The 21,387-nt window shown below is 36.9% G+C and overlaps 1 protein-coding gene and 1 long non-coding RNA gene across 3 annotated transcripts; one reads left to right on the top strand and one right to left on the bottom strand.

Moving 5' to 3' along the window:
* Positions 1–436: 436 nt before the first annotated feature.
* On the bottom strand, positions 437–6,964 carry LOC117199362 (uncharacterized). The gene is made up of 3 exons (XR_004480577.2): positions 6,667–6,964; positions 5,966–6,040; positions 437–3,894 (listed from the first exon to the last, which is right to left on the bottom strand). It is a non-coding gene; the product is annotated as an uncharacterized LOC117199362 (long non-coding RNA).
* RSPH4A (radial spoke head component 4A) lies at positions 3,733–19,688 on the top strand. 2 transcript variants are annotated; one of them, XM_004264691.3, is made up of 6 exons: positions 3,733–4,553; positions 6,974–7,208; positions 12,214–12,945; positions 14,011–14,155; positions 17,590–17,707; positions 19,299–19,688. In XM_004264691.3, the coding sequence occupies exons 1-6, from the start codon at positions 3,877–3,879 to the stop codon at positions 19,534–19,536; spliced, it is 2,145 nt and encodes a 714-aa protein (XP_004264739.1). In that variant the 5' UTR covers positions 3,733–3,876; the 3' UTR covers positions 19,537–19,688. The 2 variants fall into 2 exon arrangements, with proteins under 2 accessions (XP_004264739.1, XP_004264740.1); XM_004264692.3 differs by lacking the exon at positions 14,011–14,155 and having other exon boundaries at positions 3,843–4,553; positions 19,299–19,321.
* Positions 19,689–21,387: the final 1,699 nt, after the last annotated feature.

The raw sequence follows: 21,387 nt of genomic DNA, 5'->3' as shown, positions 1-21,387 counted from the left end.
TATTGAGTGGAAAAAAGGCTAGACACTTACTGCATGAAACATTACGTAAGATAAAAAAAATAGGTTAAAATAATCTATGGGTTTAGAAAAAGAGAAGTTACCTATAGGAGTGGTATAGTAACTGGTAAGGCAAATGACAGCATTCCTGTGGTCTTGGTAATACTCTGTTTCTTCATCTTAGTGCTGGTTCCATAGGTGTGGTCACTTTGTGAATATTTATCAGGCTGTGTGCAGGTGATTAATGATTTTCAATGTATTTTGTCATATATTAATAAAACTGATGAAATAATTCATAAACATAAATAATAAGCATAATTACAATGATGTCATTATAAAGAAACAGCCTTTCAGAGTATGTATGGCCATACTTCAATATTTTACTTTTTATTACCAGTACATGCTCATTATGAAGAAACAAGAAAAGTAGATTTGAATGTCATGCTTTTAAGGCACAGTGGAGAATGGATTACTTTTATTGAAGAACAGGTAAAACATCGTGTTTATTACACAATGACACTACAGCTAACCTAAAAGAATACGATATGCATGAATATAACCACACTAAGCAGTAATCGCAATACTCGCAACTCAGAGGAAAGAAATGGACAGAAAAAACATAAAATTTTAAACAGAATATTTCATCTCAACAAAGTCGCTTCACAAAAGTAAAAGATGAGGCTGCAATCAAAATAGATATGCAGCGATTCATTTTTTAGCCAAGCAAAATAAGTTATTTATTGATGTTGGGTTGATTAGAGTTTGAGTAAAGCATCTAAAGAAACATGTCTATAGAAAATAAACATACCTAAGACTGTAAACTGTCTCCCAACATCTGTGAGTCTACCCTTGTCTTTAGTAGACATATATTACAAAGAATTATTTTAAATTATAATCTAGTTTGAATAAAATATAATAGAAAAGCTGTGGAAAGTTTTTTCTTTCTTGTTATATAAACACATAATATTTGGGCCGCAAAACTAAAACAATTACTGGCCCATTACCGAAAAGTTTGCCTATGCCTCGTATTAGGCTCATGTCTTCTTTTTTATTTAAACAGTACAATCTGTACTACCTTTATTTATTTTAATATTTAAAATGTACCAGAATTTGTCAGTTGCAATAAGTCCAAGTTGGCTCTGGTGTGCTTTTGACATGCTTCCAGTATTCTTTCAGTTCTTTCTGATATAGGAAGATGTTCTAGGCTCATTTGTACTTTCCTTGCCGCTCCACTGCAATCAGTCATTGATTGTGACTGATTTAGGTATGCTTTAGGTATGCTCATTGCTCTGACTTCTCATTGCTTCCAGGTCCCTCAGCAGACAGACCTAGGTAATATAACATGGTACAATTTCATGTGATGATATGATGTGCTCCCAATTACTTCAATTCTTTGAGATCCAAATGACAAAATGAAAAAAATGAATTGATTACTTTGAGTGAAGAAGAGGAACAAATTACGACATCACAATTATACAGGTCTTTCTAAAATGTTTCTCCATTTCACCTTTAGTTAAAATTTTGGGCAGATCATTATTGGAATAGGGCATCCCCTCCAACAGCTTAGAAAACTAAAACTTCACTGATCATTGAAAAGTTCCAAGGGGGGCTTCCCTGGTGGTGCAGTGGTTGAGAGTCCATCTGCGATGCAGGGGACACGGGTTCGTGCCCTGGTCCGGGAAGATCCCACATGCCGCGGAGCGGCTGGGCCCGTGAGCCATGTCCGAAGCCTGTGCTCCGCAACAGGACAGGCCACAACAGTGAGAGGCCCGCATACCGCAAAAAAAAAAAAAAAAAAAAAGATGTAACATCACTAGAAATCCCATGGACATTAAAAGGATAATAGAAGATACTATGAACAAGTCTATGCTCGTAAATTTGATAACCTAGATAAAATGGAGCAATTCCTTGAAAAATACAGTCTGCCAAAACACACACACACATATATAGGCATATATATGAGGAAATTGAATCAATAATTAATAATCTTTGAAAACAGGCCCAGATGGGTTCACAGGTGAATTTGATCAATTCTCTACAATCTCTTCCAGAAAACAGAAGCAGGGGAAATACTTCCTAATTCATTCTTTGAAGCCAGAATTACTCTAATAACAAAACCAGACAAAGACATTGCAGAAAAGAAAACTATGGACTAAGATCTCTCATGAATATAGATGCAAAAAACTGTTCCTTATCATGCCTTTTTTCTGGTCCTACCACCCTGCTCTGGCTTGTCAGTCCAAGAAAAAATCCTCCATCATATCTTGTCAGCTTCAAGGGTGGAGAAAATAGAACTATGATGGGGAAAAAATGCTATCTCCCCTTCAACCTTTGTATCAATTACAAAAAATCTCCAATTTATAATTCCAGTTTACCTTTCATTCTGTTTTTCCGAGTCTTATTCCAAGAGTTCTAATCTGGGACTCTGACTTCAAGGAGTCCCTGAACCAGAAGAAATTACATGCAACATTTGGTGTGTGCACACCCATGTGTATTTTGGGAAGGGTAAATATCCACAGCTTTGAACAAATGATTGAAGAGTTCTGTGCTTCTCCCACCAAACTGGGGGTGGGAGGTAAGTATGATGCTCTTTCATGAAATTAGAATTTATGACCAACATGTCGCTAATTGGAAGTTATATCAAGTATTAATTGGTTTATTTTAAAAGAGAGAGAGATACAGAACAAATTAACATTAAAGACTTTAATTAGGGAATTCCCTGGTGGTCCAGTGGTTAGGACTCTTCTGCTCTCACTGCTCTTCCCTGCCCATGGTCAGGGAACTAAAAATCCCACAAGCCACGTGGCCAAAAAAATTTTTTTTAATTATAATCTTAAAAAAAAGACTTTAATTTACAGTTTTTAGTCAAGGCCAGATATGGTTCCATCCTCTATACCTTCTTTATGTTGGAGATGGAATAATATGAATTAATAGTCATGATCTTAAATATTGCAAAATTATGAATTCACATTCATATTATCAAATAAAGGTTACATTATACTAATATAGCTTTAGAGTTAATTTGAATTTCAATTATTAGGAAACAGGTAACCCATGAATTGTCTATTTATATAGGGTAAGCTTCTGCACTGCCTTCTCCTTGAAGGTAATTTTCTGCCTACTCATCTGGCAGATTCCACATGAGGGAGAAGAGCAAAAATCAGGACTTCCTTGTTTATTGTTCAAAAGTTGCCCAAGTTTGGTTGGCACAGATGAGAAACCTTTGCCCTCTGAGTCTTGGACTCTGATGTTCTGCAAACGAGAGTCTCATTGTCACCTGCACCTCAACATTACCAAGGTCTCCCCCTCGCTCCGTCCCTCCATCCCTCCTTTCTCTCTCTCTCCCTCCCTCCCTCTCTCGTTCTCTCTCTGTCTCTCTGTCTCTCTGTCTCTCTCTCTCACACACACACACACACACACACACACACACAAGCTCTGTAAATGTATCGTCCCTCCACTAATGCAGGACTCACTCCTCAACGTGCAACTTGAATCAAACTATCAGACCCTGAAAATCATCCCGCCGGGTCGCGGCTCCTCCTCTTTGCGTCGGACCAGTTCTCAGGTTTCCAACCGCGACTGATGGACTGCAGATTGGATTGGCTGAGCTAGGTAGAGGAGCAGAGGCTCCACCAAATCACAGATCTAGGATTTTCATCTTTCTTGGTCTCCTCCCTAGAATCCTGGCAACAGATGTGTGTTATTTCTCTTAGGGGAACCCTGCCTGGGGTTGCTATGGAGATAGGACGCTGCGACTTGCAGAGCAACTAGGACCCAGAAATCGCCAAGCAGACCTAAGCAAAGCCACTGCCTTGCGTTGCCTCCTTCCATATCTGCACGCCCCCTTCATCCAGAACTTTTTTTCTCTTGACTCCTTCCATGGAAGACTCGACCCCCCTGAAACAAAAAATACAACACCAAGAACTTGGGGAAACAGGGCGGCCGTGGGAAGAAATGGTAACAGCCTCCCAAGATCCTGAACCTGGGTTATCCGAGGCCTCAGAGTCGGAGCAGGGGCCGGAAACTGGACCCCAGCCCAGGAGCAGCCCTCCTGGGATCCCCCAATCTGGAGCCAGCACGCCTGTGGATGACCTCGTAGGACCAGGTGTGTCATCTCCACCTTCCCCATCTCAGGAGCCCTCTTCCACTCCTTCTCCCCTGGCTCTGGCCGTGCAGGACCTTATGGCACCATGGCAGTCAGACAAGACCACTAGTGTGATTTCTGAAGCTGGGACACCTCACTTTGACCATTTGGAACAATCATCTGATAAAGGAGAATCAACTCCTCATCAAACATGCCAATCAGAGGGAAACACTTTTCATCAATCTCAGCAAACTAAATGTCACCTGTATGGACCGAGGGATGTGAGCTACAACAACTCTAAACGGAAAGAGCTGAGATTTGACATCTTTCAAGAAGAAGACTCAAACAGTAACTATGATCTGGATCAGCCTGAGTCTGGGGCTTCTGAAGTGGCCCCCAGCATGCTTGAGATTGCCATTCAGAATGCTAAGGCTTACCTACTAAAGTCCAGTAGCAAGTCGGGCTTAAATCTGTAAGTCTTGGAGGAAGGGGGTTGGGGGAGAAATTTGGCAAAGGAAAGTATCTCTGTGTGGGGATGTGTTTCTGTGGGTGAATGGAAATATATCTGAAACGTCTGTATGAGTGAGAGAGTGACTTAATAACTCTTTGTATCATAGGACTCAAAATAGGTCACTGGTGGAGATTCTTCTAGCTTCTATAAAGACCCTAGGTGCACAGAAATAAAATCTAGGAATTGTGGAGTCTGGGGTTTGAAAGAAACCATGAAGACAGTGAAGTCCAAGCATCTCTCCAAGATGCTTGTAAAAAAGGACTGTCTACCAAAATCTAAGCATTCTAAGTGCTTATATGGCTTGGTTTTGAGTCCCCACCCAGGCCAGTGCTAGGGTGATAGATTACCTGTGTTAACCTGGAACTGTCCTGATTGAGCACTGAAAGTTCTGCATCCTGAGAAACCTCTCAGTCCTAGGCAAACCAGGAGAATTGGTCGCCATACAGGCCACCCAAAAATACATGCCATTTTATCCAGATCTCTTAAAATGTGGTGATCAATGGCCCAGGAATGTTCTGACCATCCCATTATAGCTAAAATTCAGATCTTATCGTTGAGTATAATTTTCTAGAGATTCTTGCTGCCGGGGTTACATAACAATAGAATCAACAGAATTTTAGGGCTAGAAGGGACTTGAGAAAACATCTAATACAATCCACTTGTTTTCTAAGTGAGGGGACTGAGTCATGGAAAAATTAATTTGCTCAAGATTTCTCTGGCTTACAGCACTCACTGACTCTTACCTTTCCCTCCCTATGCTTTAGCCACGTGTCCTCTTCAGTTCCCATGCTGCTCCCTCTGCCTGAAAGGCTTCTGCCCTAAGTCTTTCTAAGTCTTTGCCTGGCTGGCTTCTCATCTTTTAGAAGTCAACTTCCACAGAACTCTATTATAACTGCCTGTTCTTTCCTTCATAGCACGTAAGGCCATTTATAATTGTACATAGACTTATAGACTTATATTTAATGTCTGACTCTCCCACTTAAGTGCAGGCCTTCAGAGTGAGGGACCATGTGAGTTTTGTACACCACTATATACTTAATGCCTAGCACAGTGCTATCAGGTATTTACTGAATAAAGAATGAATTAATGAATGGAAGTACAGGAAATACAGCCCGGACCTTTTGAATCTAGTTAATCCACCACGTAATTTGCTGAGATGCCTCCTGATTAATCAGCAAACATTAAATGAATGCCCATTCAATATACAGTATGTGGCAAATGTTTGTAGCCATTACTTGGCTTTTAAAAATATGAGGTATAATTTTAAAGTCTGAAGAATAAGAAACCAATGAATATTCGATGTGAGAAATCTTCACAAAACCCAAATTAAAATATTATTTATAAATTACTGTTTTTAACTACAATTTACTTACGTTTCAGGGATGTGATTTGCTGCTTAGCAGTGGATTCTATTTGAATTACTGATATAAACTTCTTGTCACAATTCCCTGGGTTAAATAACAAGCATGAATTTACAAACTTTGATAAAATGCCAAAAGAGCTTATTATAAACACTTGAAAGTTCACAATTTAAAACTGAATACAAAACAAAAAACGGGAAAATTTCGTTTACTGAATGATTTTGTAACTGACATTACTTAAATAGCTTAATTTAATTTAATTTCCAAATATTAAGTCTCTGAGGTAACAAATGAATACCTTCCATAATATTCACTATTATTTTCTAAGTGCTTTAGAGCCTGTAGTTAAAAATGGCTTTTAGTAAAGGACAACTTTAACTCCATCTCCTATATGCTGACCTTATTTGACAGCCATGAAAGCTGTTTTTTGTTGTTGTTGCAATTAAAACAATATTTGCCTAAAATACAAAATTTCACATTGTTGAATAAAAAGCCTACAGAAAATAATTGCTTGCTTCTTTTTTGCCAGTCATAATATTTCTGTTCATTTATAAAAATAGCAATATTTTGAGAAAGAATATGATATTCTTCATGTATGGTATTTGTAAACTGGCCTTCACATTGGTTGCCCATATAATCTACATATTTTTCTTTGACATTCTTAAGATCCGTGAGATAGATACAGATATTAAAGAAAAAATAAAATAACTAACCTGGCAGTCCAGTGGTTAAGACTTCACCTCCCAGTGCAGGGTGTGCGGGTTCAATCCCTGGTCAGGAAGCTAAGATCCCATAAGCCACGCAGCACTGCCAAAAAAAAAAAAAAAGAGAGAACTTGCTTTGATTTATTTTATGCTCAAAGTTTTTCTTGGCAGTGGTAGAAATTACTGTGTTTTTCCACTAAAAATCTCTAAAGTCTTCGAGTTCTTGAAGTTTCCTAAAAACCCACTGAGAATGCATGAAATGTTTTTCAAATGCTTTTGACAGGGTTATTATCTGGAATTTTCTCTTTTTGGATAGATATGATCATCTTTCTGAAATGCTGACCAAGGTCTTAGATGAGCGTCCTGAAAATGCTGTGGACATCATTGAAAATGTTAGCCAAGATGTGAAGATGGAACATTTTAGTATAAAACTGGATACACTCCAAAATGAGAATGAGATGCTTCCAGCCTATGAAATAGCAGAGAAGCAAAAAGCTCTTTTTCTCCAGGGAAATTTAGAAGGAGCTGACCAAGAAATGGAAGATGAAATAGTAAGTCACTCCTGTAAATCTGAATAGGTCAACCTTAGGGTTTTGAGGTTAGTGGGGTGTGGCTTTAAATTCATATCCACTGCCTTTTATAGCGTACTAAATAGTATTGCAGACTCATTTCATACCACTCATTTCCTTGGTTAGAGTTTCTTATGTTTTCACACAGTGTTTTAGTATTTCAGAGGCTTAGCTGTTTTATATGTTTGTAGGGTTAAACTGCTTGATATCAGAAAAAATGTTTTCTTCATCTTTTATATCTCCAAAGTACCTGGTACAGATCTGAGTGTGCAGCTGTTTCTTATTAAATATTTGCTGAATGAATGAATAAATGTCACATAATTTAAAATTAGGCTTTAAATCAAGTTGCATATTTTCCCCTTTAATTTACTGGAAAAATTAAAAGAACTTCTAATGTCATTTGCATTCTCTTCCAAGGCTACATCTTCATATTGTGTCTTGACAGTATATATATTATGTCAATGAGAGAGGAGAGAAATAAAATATTTCTTTTAATCCTCATAGATAAATTGCTGAAAATATTTACAAAGTTGGTGACAGAGATAAAAAGGTATCATTCGAGAATAAAATCAGCTGTATTACTGAAATTTTACCTCCAAATATTTCAAATCAGTATACGCTACTGTTTCCTAAATGCCTGCATATTTGCAATTTATTCTACTGAGTAATTTATACTGTACATCTACTGAGCTTCTATGTTCTGTTACTATTAGACTATTTAAAACTGTCCTCATACTTGCAAATTTGATGTTTGGAGTAACATATGTTCAGAAAAGGACATAGAGTTCAGTCAAAGAAAGAGGAGGAGTAGGGATATGCACAGTAGGTTTACCCTCTAGAGCTCCTTAGCTGTTATAGGGAGACACAAATTGACACAGTGAGATATAGAATACTCAGAAGGAACAAGTGATAGGTGTCAAGGATTTGATATTGGCTGACCTTTTCTAAAAATACCTTACTCCAAACACTTGATTATGTAGCCACATATAGTATTGACAAGTCTGGCGGCAAACAGCATGTGGGGATCAAACAGAAGGCAGGCACTCTCATGCAGTTTATCAAAGAAGGTTCGACTCCAGTATGAGAATAGGGCACTGCACTATCTATAGGCACAGTATTACAAGGCAGGGATCTACGTTCTGAACTAAGTTTTGGGATGAGAATACAGATAAGCTGTTTTGATGCTGGCATCTGAGCCTCTTAACCAGATTCCATCAATTCCTCCTAATAAAGAGTAGGATTGGTTTTAGAGAAAGGATGAACCAAGTCATCAGATGAAGATAAAAAGTTCTACCTCAGAGAGTAGAAAGATTCAGGAAGAGGAAGATAGGTAGCTCTTGGAACTCTGTCCCAGACTGGTATGTTTAGAGTATTAATATTTCTATTCATGTCTTTGACCACACCAGAATTCCTGTTCTTAGTCTTCAGCATTCATTTATTCCTTCACCCATTGATTTGCAAACATACCTACTGCATGCTAGGTACTGACACATACACATAAAAAAGACTTTTCTAACTTTACGTTGGTCACAGTCTAGTGAAAGAGGTAAAAAAAGATTAAAGTTATTTGACTACTGCAGTAATAGAGATATGGTGGAAAAAACAGGGGCTTTTGAATTAGATCTGAATTTGAATCCTAGTTCAATCACTTATTCCCTGTGTGACTCTAAATGACTAAACCTTTCCAAGCCTCAGGGATAATCACATGGCAACAACTTGAGGGGTAGAGGTCCTATATATAAAGGATCTGGCACATCCTAGAAACTTAATGAATAGTAGCAGTTACTACTGCGTTGTTTCGACAAGCTATGAGCAACTAACTGCTATTAGGGTCTGGGCAATGCTTTGTAATGGCAGTGATATTTCACTTGGATCATGAAGGATAAGTAGAAGTTCACCAGGTGAAGACTATAAGGCATAAAATTCTGGGCCAAAAGCACAATAAAATGTCAAGAGAGATTATTTAGCATTTGGGAAACTGACTTCAGATTTGAGGGATTTTGAGTGAAGGAAATGAAGCAAGCAAGGTGCTTTAAAGCTAGACTGCTCACCGTGTATTGATAAGAAATTGATCTCTTGCGTACAGTGGGCAATTAATAGAGGCTTTTAGTAGAGAAAGCATGGTCTGAATTATGGTTTAGGAACATAACTTTGGTAGTAATGTGGAGCAGAATGAAAGAAGAAGGGTTTGAATGGGGACAAGGAAGACAGTATTAGAAGACTTCTGTGACAGGACAAGTAGTCCAGGTGGATACTAGCATGTTAAAGAGGAGGGGATAATGCCAACAGCTCTTTAGGTGGTGGAATCAATAGGACCTTAACTAAATATGAGAGTCAAGGGAGTCAGAGGGAGCAAGGATGACTGAACTTTCTAGTTCGGGAAACTGAGTGATGGTGATATCTTTGGAAAATATTCAGATTGAAAGTTCTCGTGGCTGGCTAGGAATAAGGGTGTGAAATGTAGGAGGAAAGTCAGAGTGAGAGAAGTAGATTTTAAAAACCACATATCACTTGGGTTGGTGTGGGAGAAATCTTCTAGGCATAAAGTGCTGAGTGATGAGATGACTGAAATTTTGAGGACACCGATATTTAGGCCTCAATTAATTAAAAAGACTAAGAAGAAATAGTTATAGAAGACAGAGTAGGATCAGAGCGCGTGGTGCAATAGATCCCAAAGAAACAGTCTTACAATCAGATGAGATTAGGATTGAAAAAAGTCATTATGCTTATTTTGACACTCTATTTTTCAACTCAAGTTATAATACAAATAAGAGCAGATCATTTGTGAGAATAGCAAAGCGCTCTTAATTTCTCAGGGTCTAAAGGTTGTCTTGCCAAGTTATCCCTAGCTCAGTTAAGGTTATTTTCTACTTTCTCAAAAATGTTTTTCTAGAGTTCACTTGAGACTCTTTTTATTTTCCTGTATTTCTTTTTCAGAATTATTTCTGCTTTTCTCATTTTAAACCCAAAATTATTTATCATAAGTAGAAGCAAGCATCTAACTAAATTATGTCTTCGAATGTAGTCATGCCTGAGCGTTTACCTTATTATACGTTCCTTTTATTTATCCTGTATATTACACCCATATTGATTTTTATTTACTCTATATCTTACCATACCCATATCATAAATATTTATTTAGTAAATGTATGATAATATATTAAAAACATATATAAACATATATTTATAAAAATTATTTTCTAAATATCTGTAGGTAGGTTTTGCTATATTTATTTATTTATTTGGCAAATATGGCATTTTAAAATTTTTTAATGTTTTTTGAATTTTATTTTTTACTACAGCAGGTTCTTATTGGTTATCTATTTTATACATATTACTGTATGCTACATTTTATTATTTCAAGATAGTAAAGGGGCCACTTAAATATTTCTTATAAGGAGAGGATGTTGGACTATTTTTTTCCATGGTAGGTTATTACAAGATATTGAATATAGTTCCCTGTGTTATACAGTAAATCCTTGTTGCTTATCTATTTTATGTATAATAGTTTGTATCTGTTAATCCCATACTCTTAATTTATCCCTCCACTCCCTTTCCCCTTTGGTAACCATAAATTTGTTTTCTGTGTCTGTGAGTCTGTTTCTGTTTTGTATATAGATTCATTTACATTAGTTTTTAGATTCTACATGTAAGTGATATATAATATTTGTCTTCCCGTCTTACTTCACTTAGTATGATATTCTCTAGGTCCATCCATGTTGCTGCAAATGGCAATAGTCCATTCTTATGGCTGAGTAGTATTCCATACACATCTTCTTAAACCAGTCATCTGTTGATGGGAACTTGGGTTGTTTCCATGTCTTGGCTATTGTAAATAGTGCTGCTATAAACATCAGGGTGCACGTATCTTTTGCAGTTGTGTCTTTGTTTTCTTCAGATACATACCCAGGCATGGAACTGCTGGATCATATGATGGTTCTATTTAAAATTTTTTAAGGAACCTCCATACTGTTTTCCATAGTGTCTACACCAATTTACATTCCCACCAACAGCGTAGGAGAGTTCCTTTTCTCCTTGTAGATTTTTTGATGATAGCTATTCCGACCAGCGTGAGGTGATACCTATTGTGGTTCTGATTTGTAGTCTCTAATAATTAGTGATTTTGAGCATCTTTTCATGTGCCTGTTGCCCATCTGTATATCTTCTTTGGAGAAATGTCTATTTAGGTTTTCTGCCCATTTTCTGATTGGGTTGTTTGTTTTTTGATATTGAGTTGTATAAACTGTTTGTATGTTTTGGATATTGACCCCTTGTCAGCAGCATCATTTGCAAATATTTTCTCCCATTCCCTAGGTTGTCTTTATGTTTTGTTAATATTTTCTTTTGCTATGCAAAAGCTTGTAAGTTTGATTAGGTCTCATTTATTTTTGCTTTTATTTCTTTTGCCTTGGGAGACTGATCTAAGAAATTATTGCTATGATTTATGTCCAAGAATGTTTTGCCTATGTTCTCTTCTAGGAGTTTTATGGTGTTGTGACTTATATTCAGCTCTTTAAGCCATTTTCAGTTTATTTTTGTATATGGTGTGAGGGACTGTACTAATTTCATTGATTTATATGTAGCTGTCCAGCTTTCCCAATACCACTTGCTGAAGAGACTGTCTTTTCTCCATTGTATATTCTTATCTCCTTTGTCATGGATTAATTGGCCATGGGTGTGTGGGTTTATTTCTGGGCTCTCTATTCTGTTCCATTGATCTATATGTCTGCTTTTGTGCCAAAACCATGCTGATTTGATTACTATAGCATTGTAGTATTGTCTGAAGTCTGGGAGGGTTATACCTCCAGCTTTTTTCCCCCTCAGATTGCTTTGGCAATTCTGGGTCTTCTGTAGTTCCATATAAATTTTAGAATTGTTCTAGTTCTGTGAAAAATGTCATGGTTTTTAAAAATAGGGATCACATTAAGGTAGACTGCAAGCAGTTCTCTTATGGATAAAATATTAATCACAGCAATTGTATTCCCAGGCAGAACACTCTCTTCCAAATGTAATGGAGTCAGCTTTTTATTTTGAACAAGCTGGAGTCGGTTTGGGCACTGATGAGACTTATCGCATATTTCTTGCCCTCAAGCAGCTTACTGACACCCACCCAATCCAAAAATGTCGTTTCTGGGGTAAGATCTTAGGTCTGGAAATGAATTATATTGTAGCTGAAGTGGAATTCCGTGAGGGAGAAGATGAAGAGGAGGTGGAAGAGGAAGATGTACCTGAAGAGTGGGACAATGGAGACAATGAAGCTGATGAAGATGAATTACCAAGGTCCTTTTACAAGGCCCCACAGTCTATTCCAAAGGAAGAAAGCAGAACAGGTGCCAACAAATATGTCTATTTTGTTTGCAATGAACCAGGAAGACCATGGGTGAAGTTACCAGCAGTTACACCTGCACAAATTGTTATTGCAAGAAAAATCAAGAAATTTTTCACTGGGCGATTGGATACTCCCATTGTAAGCTACCCAGCCTTCCCAGGAAATGAGAGTAATTACTTACGAGCACAAATTGCCAGAATTTCAGCAGGGACTCAGGTCAGCCCTCTAGGATTCTATCATTTTGGTGAAGAAGAAGGAGAAGAGGAGGAAGAAACAGAAGGCAGGCGAGACAGCTTTGAAGAAAACCCTGATTTTGAAGGAATCCAAGTGATTGATCTAGTGGACTCCCTATCCAATTGGGTTCATCATGTACAACATATACTCCCTCAGGTAGGGGCTTTGCAATTCTCAATCTATCATCTAGTCAGCAAATATTTATTAAATTCTGTCTACAATGCATACAATATATACAGGACAAAGGCCTTCAGACTCCAGAGACAATTAAAAAACCTAGTGAAAACAGAGTACTGTATAATTGCCAAGTCGTATAAACCTGTGATCCAGATGTAAATAAAATAAATATTTCTATGGAGTATTTGACAAGTTACATAAGGATTTAGATTTAGGTGTGTTGTGAAATTATTTTTATATGTTAAATATAGATGGTACATTAATTTTGGTAGGAGTTATTTTATTCTATTTTTATAATACAAGGAACTTTTTTTGCCAAGAATGATAAAAGATTCTAACAAAAACAAGTAAACAGTGTTCTGTAACAGTTATATAGAACCTATTCTGCCAGTTGTTCTTAATAGCACTTTATATGTATTATCTCATTTAAAACTCACAACTGTATGAAAGACTAATATCCTTATTTTACAGATGACGAAATTAAGGCAGAGGGTTTAGGAAATGTCACAAGGGGAACATAGCTAATAAACAACAGGGTCAGATGTGAATGGGCAGAATGGATCCAGAGTCCATACTCTTAATCAATCTGTTAAACTGTCTCATCTGCAGGTAGAAAATCTTCATTATACTTTGATGTACATAAGAGATATTCTTAAATACCTCTAGATGAGTTAATTAAATGAGAAATTATAAGCCCCAAACTCCATACCTAATCTTATTATCACATTTTTGTTATTAATAATAATAATAGTACCTTACCTTCACATAGATCAGTAAAATGATTACCTTCTTCACAAAGGTTCTAATGATTTTAATATATAAATGTTCTGTAAGTTCAAGAAGTGGGCAGATTCTTGAAATAAATAGTACAGTCTTTGCTTAAAATAACATTGATCAAAACAGCTTTTGGTAAATATATGTTGAATGAATGATCAATATGCCACATAATGGGATGTCATGCAGACAATTACTTCAATCCAAAAGAATATTTTGATATTTTAAGGTCCTTGTTAGACTACTAAATCTTCCAATATTTATATCCAGGGTCGCTGTAATTGGTTCAACCCCATACAAAAAAGTGAGGAGGAAGAAGCAGAAGCAGAAGCAGAAGAAGAAGAAGAAGAAGAGCCTGACTACATAGAACAGGAAGTAGGGCCTCCTCTCTTGACACCAATCTCTGAAGATTTAGGTAATTTTACACACTATATGTGTGTGTGTGTGTGTGTGTGTGTGTATAGGCATACATAAGTATGTACATATGTACATACAAGCAAACTTTGGAGGTATTGCAGGATAAATTCCAGACCACTGCAATAAAGTGAGTCAATAATTTTTTGGTTTCCCAGTGCATATAAAAGTTTTGTTTACACTCTACTGTAGTCTATTAAGTGTGCAATAACATTATTTCCCAAAATATGTACATACCTTAATTAAAAAATACTGTATTGTGGGAGGATGAGAGAATTAGGTGAGGGAAATTAAGAGGTACAAACTTCCAGTTACAAAATAAATGAGTCAAGGGTATGAAATGTAGTGTGGGGAATATAGTCCAAATAAAAAGTCCTTTGTATGGTGACATACAAAGTGGCTAAACTTGTCGTGGTGATCATTTTGAAATGTATAGAAAAAAATCACTATGTTGTGTAACAGGAACTAACATAGTGTTGTAGGTCAATTATACAAAAAAACAAATATACATGCAAACACAAAGAAAAACAGATCAAACTGGAAGAAAAAATATTGTATTGCTAAAAAATGCTAACCATCATCTGAGCCTTCAGCGACTCATAATCTTTTTACTGCTGGAGAGTCTTTCCTTGATGTTGATGGCTGTTGACTAATCAGGGTGGTGGTTGGTGAAGGTTGGGGTCTTAAAATAAGACGACAAGGAAGTTTACCACATTGACTCTTCCTTTCACAAACGATTTCTCAGTAGCATGCAAAGCTGTTTGATAGCATTTTACTCACAGTAGAAAACTGAAGTCAATCTTCTCAAACTCTGCCACTGCTTATTAACTAAGTTTATGTCATATGTAAATCCTTTGTATTCGTTTCAACAATCTTCACAGCATTTTCACCAGGAGTAGATTCCATGTCCATGTCAAGAAACCACTGTCTTTGTTCATCCATAAGAAGCAACTCCTTACCATTCAAGTTTTATCATGAGATTGCAGCAATTCAGTCACTTCTTTTGTGTGTGTGTGTGTGTGTTACGCGGGCCTCTCACTGTTGCGGCCTCTCCCGTTGTGGAGCACAGGCTCCGGACGCGCAGGCTCAGCGGCCATGGCTCACGGGCCCAGCCGCTCCGCGGCATGTGGGATCCTCCCGGACCGGGGCACGAGCCCGTGTCCCCTGCATCGGCAGGCGGACTCTCAACCACTGCGCCACCAGGGAAGCCCTGGCACCACTTCTAATTACAGTTCTCTTGCTATTTCCACCACATCTGCAATTACTTCTTCCAACTGAAGTCTTGATCCCCTCAAAGTCATCCACGAGGGTTGGAATCAATGTCTTCCAAATTCCTGTTAATGTTGACATTTTGACCACTTCCCATGAATCATATATGTTCTTAATGGCATCTAGAAAGGTGAATCCTTTCCAGGTTTTCCTTTTTAAATTTTATTTGTTAAATTCTCCCATTTATTTATTTTTTCCTTCCAGTTGTATTGATATAATTGACATACAGCACTGTATAAGTTTAAGGTGTAAGACATAATGATTTGACTAAAATACATCACAAAATGATAACCACAATAAGTTTAGTCACCACCCATTATCTCATATAGTTAAAAAAGAAAAATGAAAAAGAATTTTCCTTGTGATGTGACGAGAACTCTCAGGATTTACTCTATTCACACCTTTCATATATAACACACATCAGTGTTAATTATATTAATCATGTTGTACATGACATCCCTAGTACCTACTTATTAGGATGTTTGTACCTTTTGACCACCTTCCTTCAATTTCAATTCCCCCTCCGACAACCCACCATCTCTGGTAATCACAAACCTGATCTCTTTTTTTATGAGCTTTTTTGTTTGTTTTTGAAGTATAATTGACCTACAGCACAATATTAGTTCCTGGGGCACAACATAATTCACCATTGTTGGAGCAGTCAGAACACACACAATATTTATAGAATTAAGTTCTCTGTTTTACATGGGCATGGTTTGTGGTACCCCAAAACAATTACAATAGTAACATTAAAGATCACAGATCACCATAACAAATACAATAATAATGAAAAAGTCTGAAATACTGAGAGAATTACCAAAATGTTACAGAGACACGAGGTGAGCAAATGCTGTTGGAAAAAATGGTGTCAACAGACTTGCTTGATGCAGGGTTGCCACAAAATTTCAATTTGTAAAAAACTCCATACCTGTTAAGCACAATAAAACAAGGTATGCCGTACTATGTATGTATACAATGTAATATATATTTTTATATATATACCAAATACTCTCTCTATATTGATACTATATATGTATATATACACAGGTATTTCCTGCTTTTCAAAAGATAGACTTACACCACTTTGCTTTTATGAGAGAACTACATTAGTACCTATTTTCACTGATAGAAATCCAGAGGATTTTCTCTTTTACGAAGAAAAAAAAAAAAGGCAAAAATAGCGTTCAGCACTTGTTTTGCAGTGAGCAGTTATAGAAGCAGCACACACTTCAATCTGTCAGAGGGGCACCTCCAAGCTCCTTCTCCAGGAACTACACTCAGCATCTCAGCATCAAGTTGCCATAGCTTTGAACTGTGCTTGTGAGCTTCTATGCTTTATCTCAGTTAATCTCGTCAATACATTAGCAAGATGTGTCCTAAGGTAATTGCTTCTTCGCTCTATGTCATTTCAGCTTAAAAAAGGTTTCATAGGAATGCTCTACTTTTGGATAGCGGGAGAAACCTGTGTACACACACACACACACACACACACACACACACACACACACTACACTACAGTACATGGTAGGAATAAAGAATGTAATGTAGCTGGCCCCACCGAGAACTGCCTAGGACAGCGGTTGCAGGAGTGGACTGCAGAGGAAGTATAAGGTGGCTCTACCTCTTAGTGGAAATGCTGATAGCTATCTTTTTTATCATTCTTGTTTTGCATTCTACAGATCATAAACACATGGCATAGCTAAAATATGAGGTACTGTTTTTGGTTTTTTTCTAATCTACTATTGCTTTCATATTCTTTTTTTCTTCCTATTCAGTTTTGGAGCATTCATGCTTATAACCCTAGCTCTCTTTCATAATAATGATTTGGTCATCACGTATTTTTCCCTCCGCCACATAGGCCTCCTCTTGTAAAACTTATTTTCTCTGCTTTACAAATGTACACACACATATAAACACAAATATATATATATATACACATATGTGTGTGTATATATATATCTATATAAATGTATACACATTTTTTTTCAAATTTCATTTTTACACAACGTTCATATAATACCCTCCTGCTCTTATGTTAAGCTGCTAATGTTTTAACTTCATGTCAAGTGTGTATTTTAAGATGTATAAATACAGCTTTTCTGTTACACAGTATATCCTTGTCTATTTAGCAGTTAAGTCTATTTTGAATTTCTCTTTGGTTTACAGAGATCCAGAATATACCGCCTTGGACAACACGGTTATCCTCAAATTTCATTACTCAATATGCTATTGCAGTCCTTAGATCCAACCTTTGGACTGGAGCATATGCCTTTTCCAATGGCAAGTAAGTATGTGACAACTTACAAGGCTATTATTTTGATTATTTAACTTCTGGAAATTATAAGTTATCACTGGAATGTCGTGTGTATGGCATAAGATTAATTCAAACAACATCCATCTTATACAACAAAGCATCAAATTTAGAACATTAGAGTAATTCAGACTTCTGCCTTTTCATCTGAATTATCCAATTAATGCTAAAATATGTTTTTATCCATATCCATAAATGTTTTTATCCAATATCCATAAAACATATTTATAAAATATGTTTTAATCCAATTAAAGCTAAAATATGGTTTTTCTTCTATGATTATTTGAGTAATTGATATTCATTTCATGGAGGTAATTCTAAGCAGTATTTAGTTTAAATCTCATCATTTTTGTTGGATATCTTGATAAAAAATAATTTAAAATATGTATGATTTAGGCTATCACTTTCAAAAGAGTTAGGATAAGAGGACAGTAAACGTCCTTTAATTCCTCACCCAGAGCTTACACTTTCATTTGTCTTATGCTTCCATTTCTTACTTAATAACCTAGTGTCAGAAGCTCGGCTGAGCTGGAGAGCTGAGTGGTCAAATGTCAGAGTAGCCATTAAAGCAACAAGCCAGAAATGAAAATGTTAAGCCTTTAATCACTTACTGTGATGGTATAACCAAGTTGAAGGACTGATTCCCCCCACCCCAACCCCGTTCCATTTGCCCCCATGGAATGGCACACTGGTGGAAGGTCAGATGGGTCAGCAGAGTTGTGGGGTCATCTCAATGACAAGCAAGTCCCCACATAAGGCTCCTGCAGTTTTAAGGACCTGTGACCAGAGAAAGGTGGGGAGGACTAGGGAAAAGTACTGGGTACTGAGTCAAGAGTAGGGGAAGTGTCTATAAGGTCTCCCCTTCTCTCACCCAACCCTCATTAGGAAGCCTTGGCAAAGGGGCCTGAAGAAGACCTCTGCTGAAGGCCTCAGATGAAGAGGCCTGGGAATGAAGGCACCTGGGCCAGGAACACAATTGTGTTAAGAGCATGACAGGCCAGAGGGGCCAGAATCCTTGACCACAACGCTCTCTTAGAGATTGCAGTGCACTGGCTATGCACCAAGTCTGGGGTGGAGAGGGCAGTTCCCCCCTGTGAGGCCTAACTATGTAAAGCTTTTGTAATTGCTCAAGGATAGACCTGAAAACACACATAGGTTGTTAACCACAAGTCCGACTTCTCACCCAGCCAAGAGTTTTCAAGGTTGGCAACTTCTTGATGCTTTCTAACTCTAAGGAAGGTATGTAATTTTTAACTTCATTGCTTTGTTTTGTTTTTCTGAAAATAATTAAAAGATGAAAGGCTGTGGTCCAGGTGTAGGGTACATTTTGACAGGGTCTGGCCCTATGTTTTCTTAACCAGCTTAAGCAGTTTGGATCATAGTAATTCCCTGTGGTAAAAGAATCATTTAGGGATATTTCATCTCTAATGCATTTAAAATATACTGTACTGTTTTAACATTATGGGACTATGATACTCTAAGTACCTTATCCTTACAGAAAAGAAGGTTCAGTTTTTCTTACTGAAAAATTATACAATGATCTACATTTTTTTTTAACTTACAGAAAGTTTGAAAATTTCTACATAGGCTGGGGTCATAAATACAGTCCAGACAGCTATACACCTCCAGTTCCACCACCAGTTTATCAAGAGTACCCCAGTGGACCAGAAATTACAGAAATGGATGACCCTAGTGTGGAAGAGGAGCAGGCTTTCAGGGCTGCACAAGAAGCAGCTGTAAATTCAACAGAGGAAAATGAAGAAACTGAGGAAGATGAAGATGAGGAAGATGACTATGACTAATAAAAATAAAATTAGCCCAGTTTTATGAGACTGATACACACAAACTCCTTATTTGGGACTGATATATATATATATATATATATATATATATACACACACACACACACACACATATACATATAGTTGCCTATATATATATATATATATATATAGGCAACTATTGATGTGCAAAATACCATTCCTTGAAAATATAAAATTTGGAATTTTGTATGTAGAACTATTAATATGTACTTTTAGAAAGATACTCAATGGATTTTTCAGAGGCTAAATGACATTTTCTTACATTACTGTTTTGATGGCTGCAGCTAATGGAGTATGTGCCTCTATATTTTTTTCTCTTTTTTTTTTAAGTCTCAGGTTGAATTTCTAATATGGCAAACATGGAAATACATAACCCACAAAAGCTCCTTGGGAACGTAAATATCTTTTGAGCATCAAGGAATACTGAGACCAAAAATATTGAAAATAACTAAATTAGAGCGTGTGTTCTTAAGCAATCTGTGATATTGTATGCAAATACTGTGTGTATGTATATACATCTATATATATATATTCCCCCCCTGTGGGGAGAGGGTATGTAACTCCACCACCTGCTCAAAGACTGTGGGAACATTCAAATTTTTTAACTCTTTTGCTTGTTGCTTCTTAAAGAAATGTCTCAATGTAACTCTTCTTTCATCCTATAGAAACTGGTTTTATCTGATTTCAGGGAAAACAATTTGCACAGAGACGGCTAGCTGGGACATCCAAAGACTTCAAACTGATATCTTCTACCACTGCTTTTCTAAAATTAGTTATTTCCATTAACCAAAATAGTATTTTTAAGTTCTATATGTGATGTGCCAGGCACTGTGGGGCTACTGTTAAAAACTAGACATTGCTCCTGAAATCTTCACGCTTACATTCAAGGAGGGAAACATATAAAGGTAGATAATTAGAATAGCAGGTATTGTGATACAAATATTACACCATAGGACAGTGTCTGTCAAACTCTGTGGTGAAGAACCAATTAAATAAAAAACAACTGCTAATCCATGGCTATTATCTGTGTAAAATAGAATAAAAGTATGTCAGCAATTGTAACTTCTATAATTATCTTGTCACAGACTGGCGGTTTGCAGCTCAGCAATCTATACTTTGAGAAACGTGTTGCTTATTAAATGCACTTAGAAGGTGCATTTAATCCAAACTTGAGCAGTTCAGGAAGCATTTCTAAGCGGAAGCCCTTCTAAGAGGAGAACTAAGGGGGTAAAGGCCCTAGGCAGCACCAGCTGTATTTTGGCAAAGGTCTTTAGGCTGAAAGGAGTGAAACTTTGAGAGTGGGGAGAGATGAAACTGGAGAGGTATGCAGGGCCCAGATTGTGTGGGATGTTTGGATTTTAACAATGAGCAATGAAGAGGACTCAACTGGAAGTCACAAAATCGCATTTGTATTTTAGAACGGTTTGCATTCCGTGTGGAAGATGGACTGACAGAGGATCAAGACAGGGAGCCCATTTAGGAGGTTATTACATTGTCTAGGTAAGAGATAATGATGGCATGAAGGAGCGTAACTGCACGGGGATATAGAGTAGAAACCTGTTACCAGTCTGGATGACAGAATATTAGAAATGATAGCTTCCAGAATTTTCCAGCTGGCAATATTATTTTTTAAGACTATGAAGGTTATGGTTTTGTCAGTTCTTGCTGTTAATACACACTATTTTTTTTTAAACATCTTTATTGGAGTATAATTGCTTTACAATGGTGTGTTAGTTTCTGCTGTATAACAAAGTGAATCAGCTATACATATTATTCATTCTTGGAGTGCAACTTTCTGTATTTGATGCCATAAATAGTATTTATAGAACT

This window comes from Orcinus orca, chromosome 12, assembly GCF_937001465.1.
Source record: "Orcinus orca chromosome 12, mOrcOrc1.1, whole genome shotgun sequence".
Classification (NCBI taxonomy): Eukaryota; Metazoa; Chordata; class Mammalia; order Artiodactyla; family Delphinidae; genus Orcinus; species Orcinus orca.
The sequence above is the reverse complement of the archived record's forward strand: the minus strand, read 5'-3'. Positions and strand labels throughout refer to the sequence as shown.

Excerpts from the sequence above, each read along its gene's own strand:
- RSPH4A (XM_004264691.3), top strand. The coding sequence starts at position 3,877 with ATGGAAGACTCGACCCCCCTGAAACAAAAAATACAACACCAAGAACTT. Across the intron at positions 7,209-12,213 it reads AAGAAATGGAAGATGAAATA|GCAGAACACTCTCTTCCAAA; the intron begins GTAAGTCACTCC and ends TTGTATTCCCAG. Across the intron at positions 12,946-14,010 it reads TACAACATATACTCCCTCAG|GGTCGCTGTAATTGGTTCAA; the intron begins GTAGGGGCTTTG and ends ATTTATATCCAG.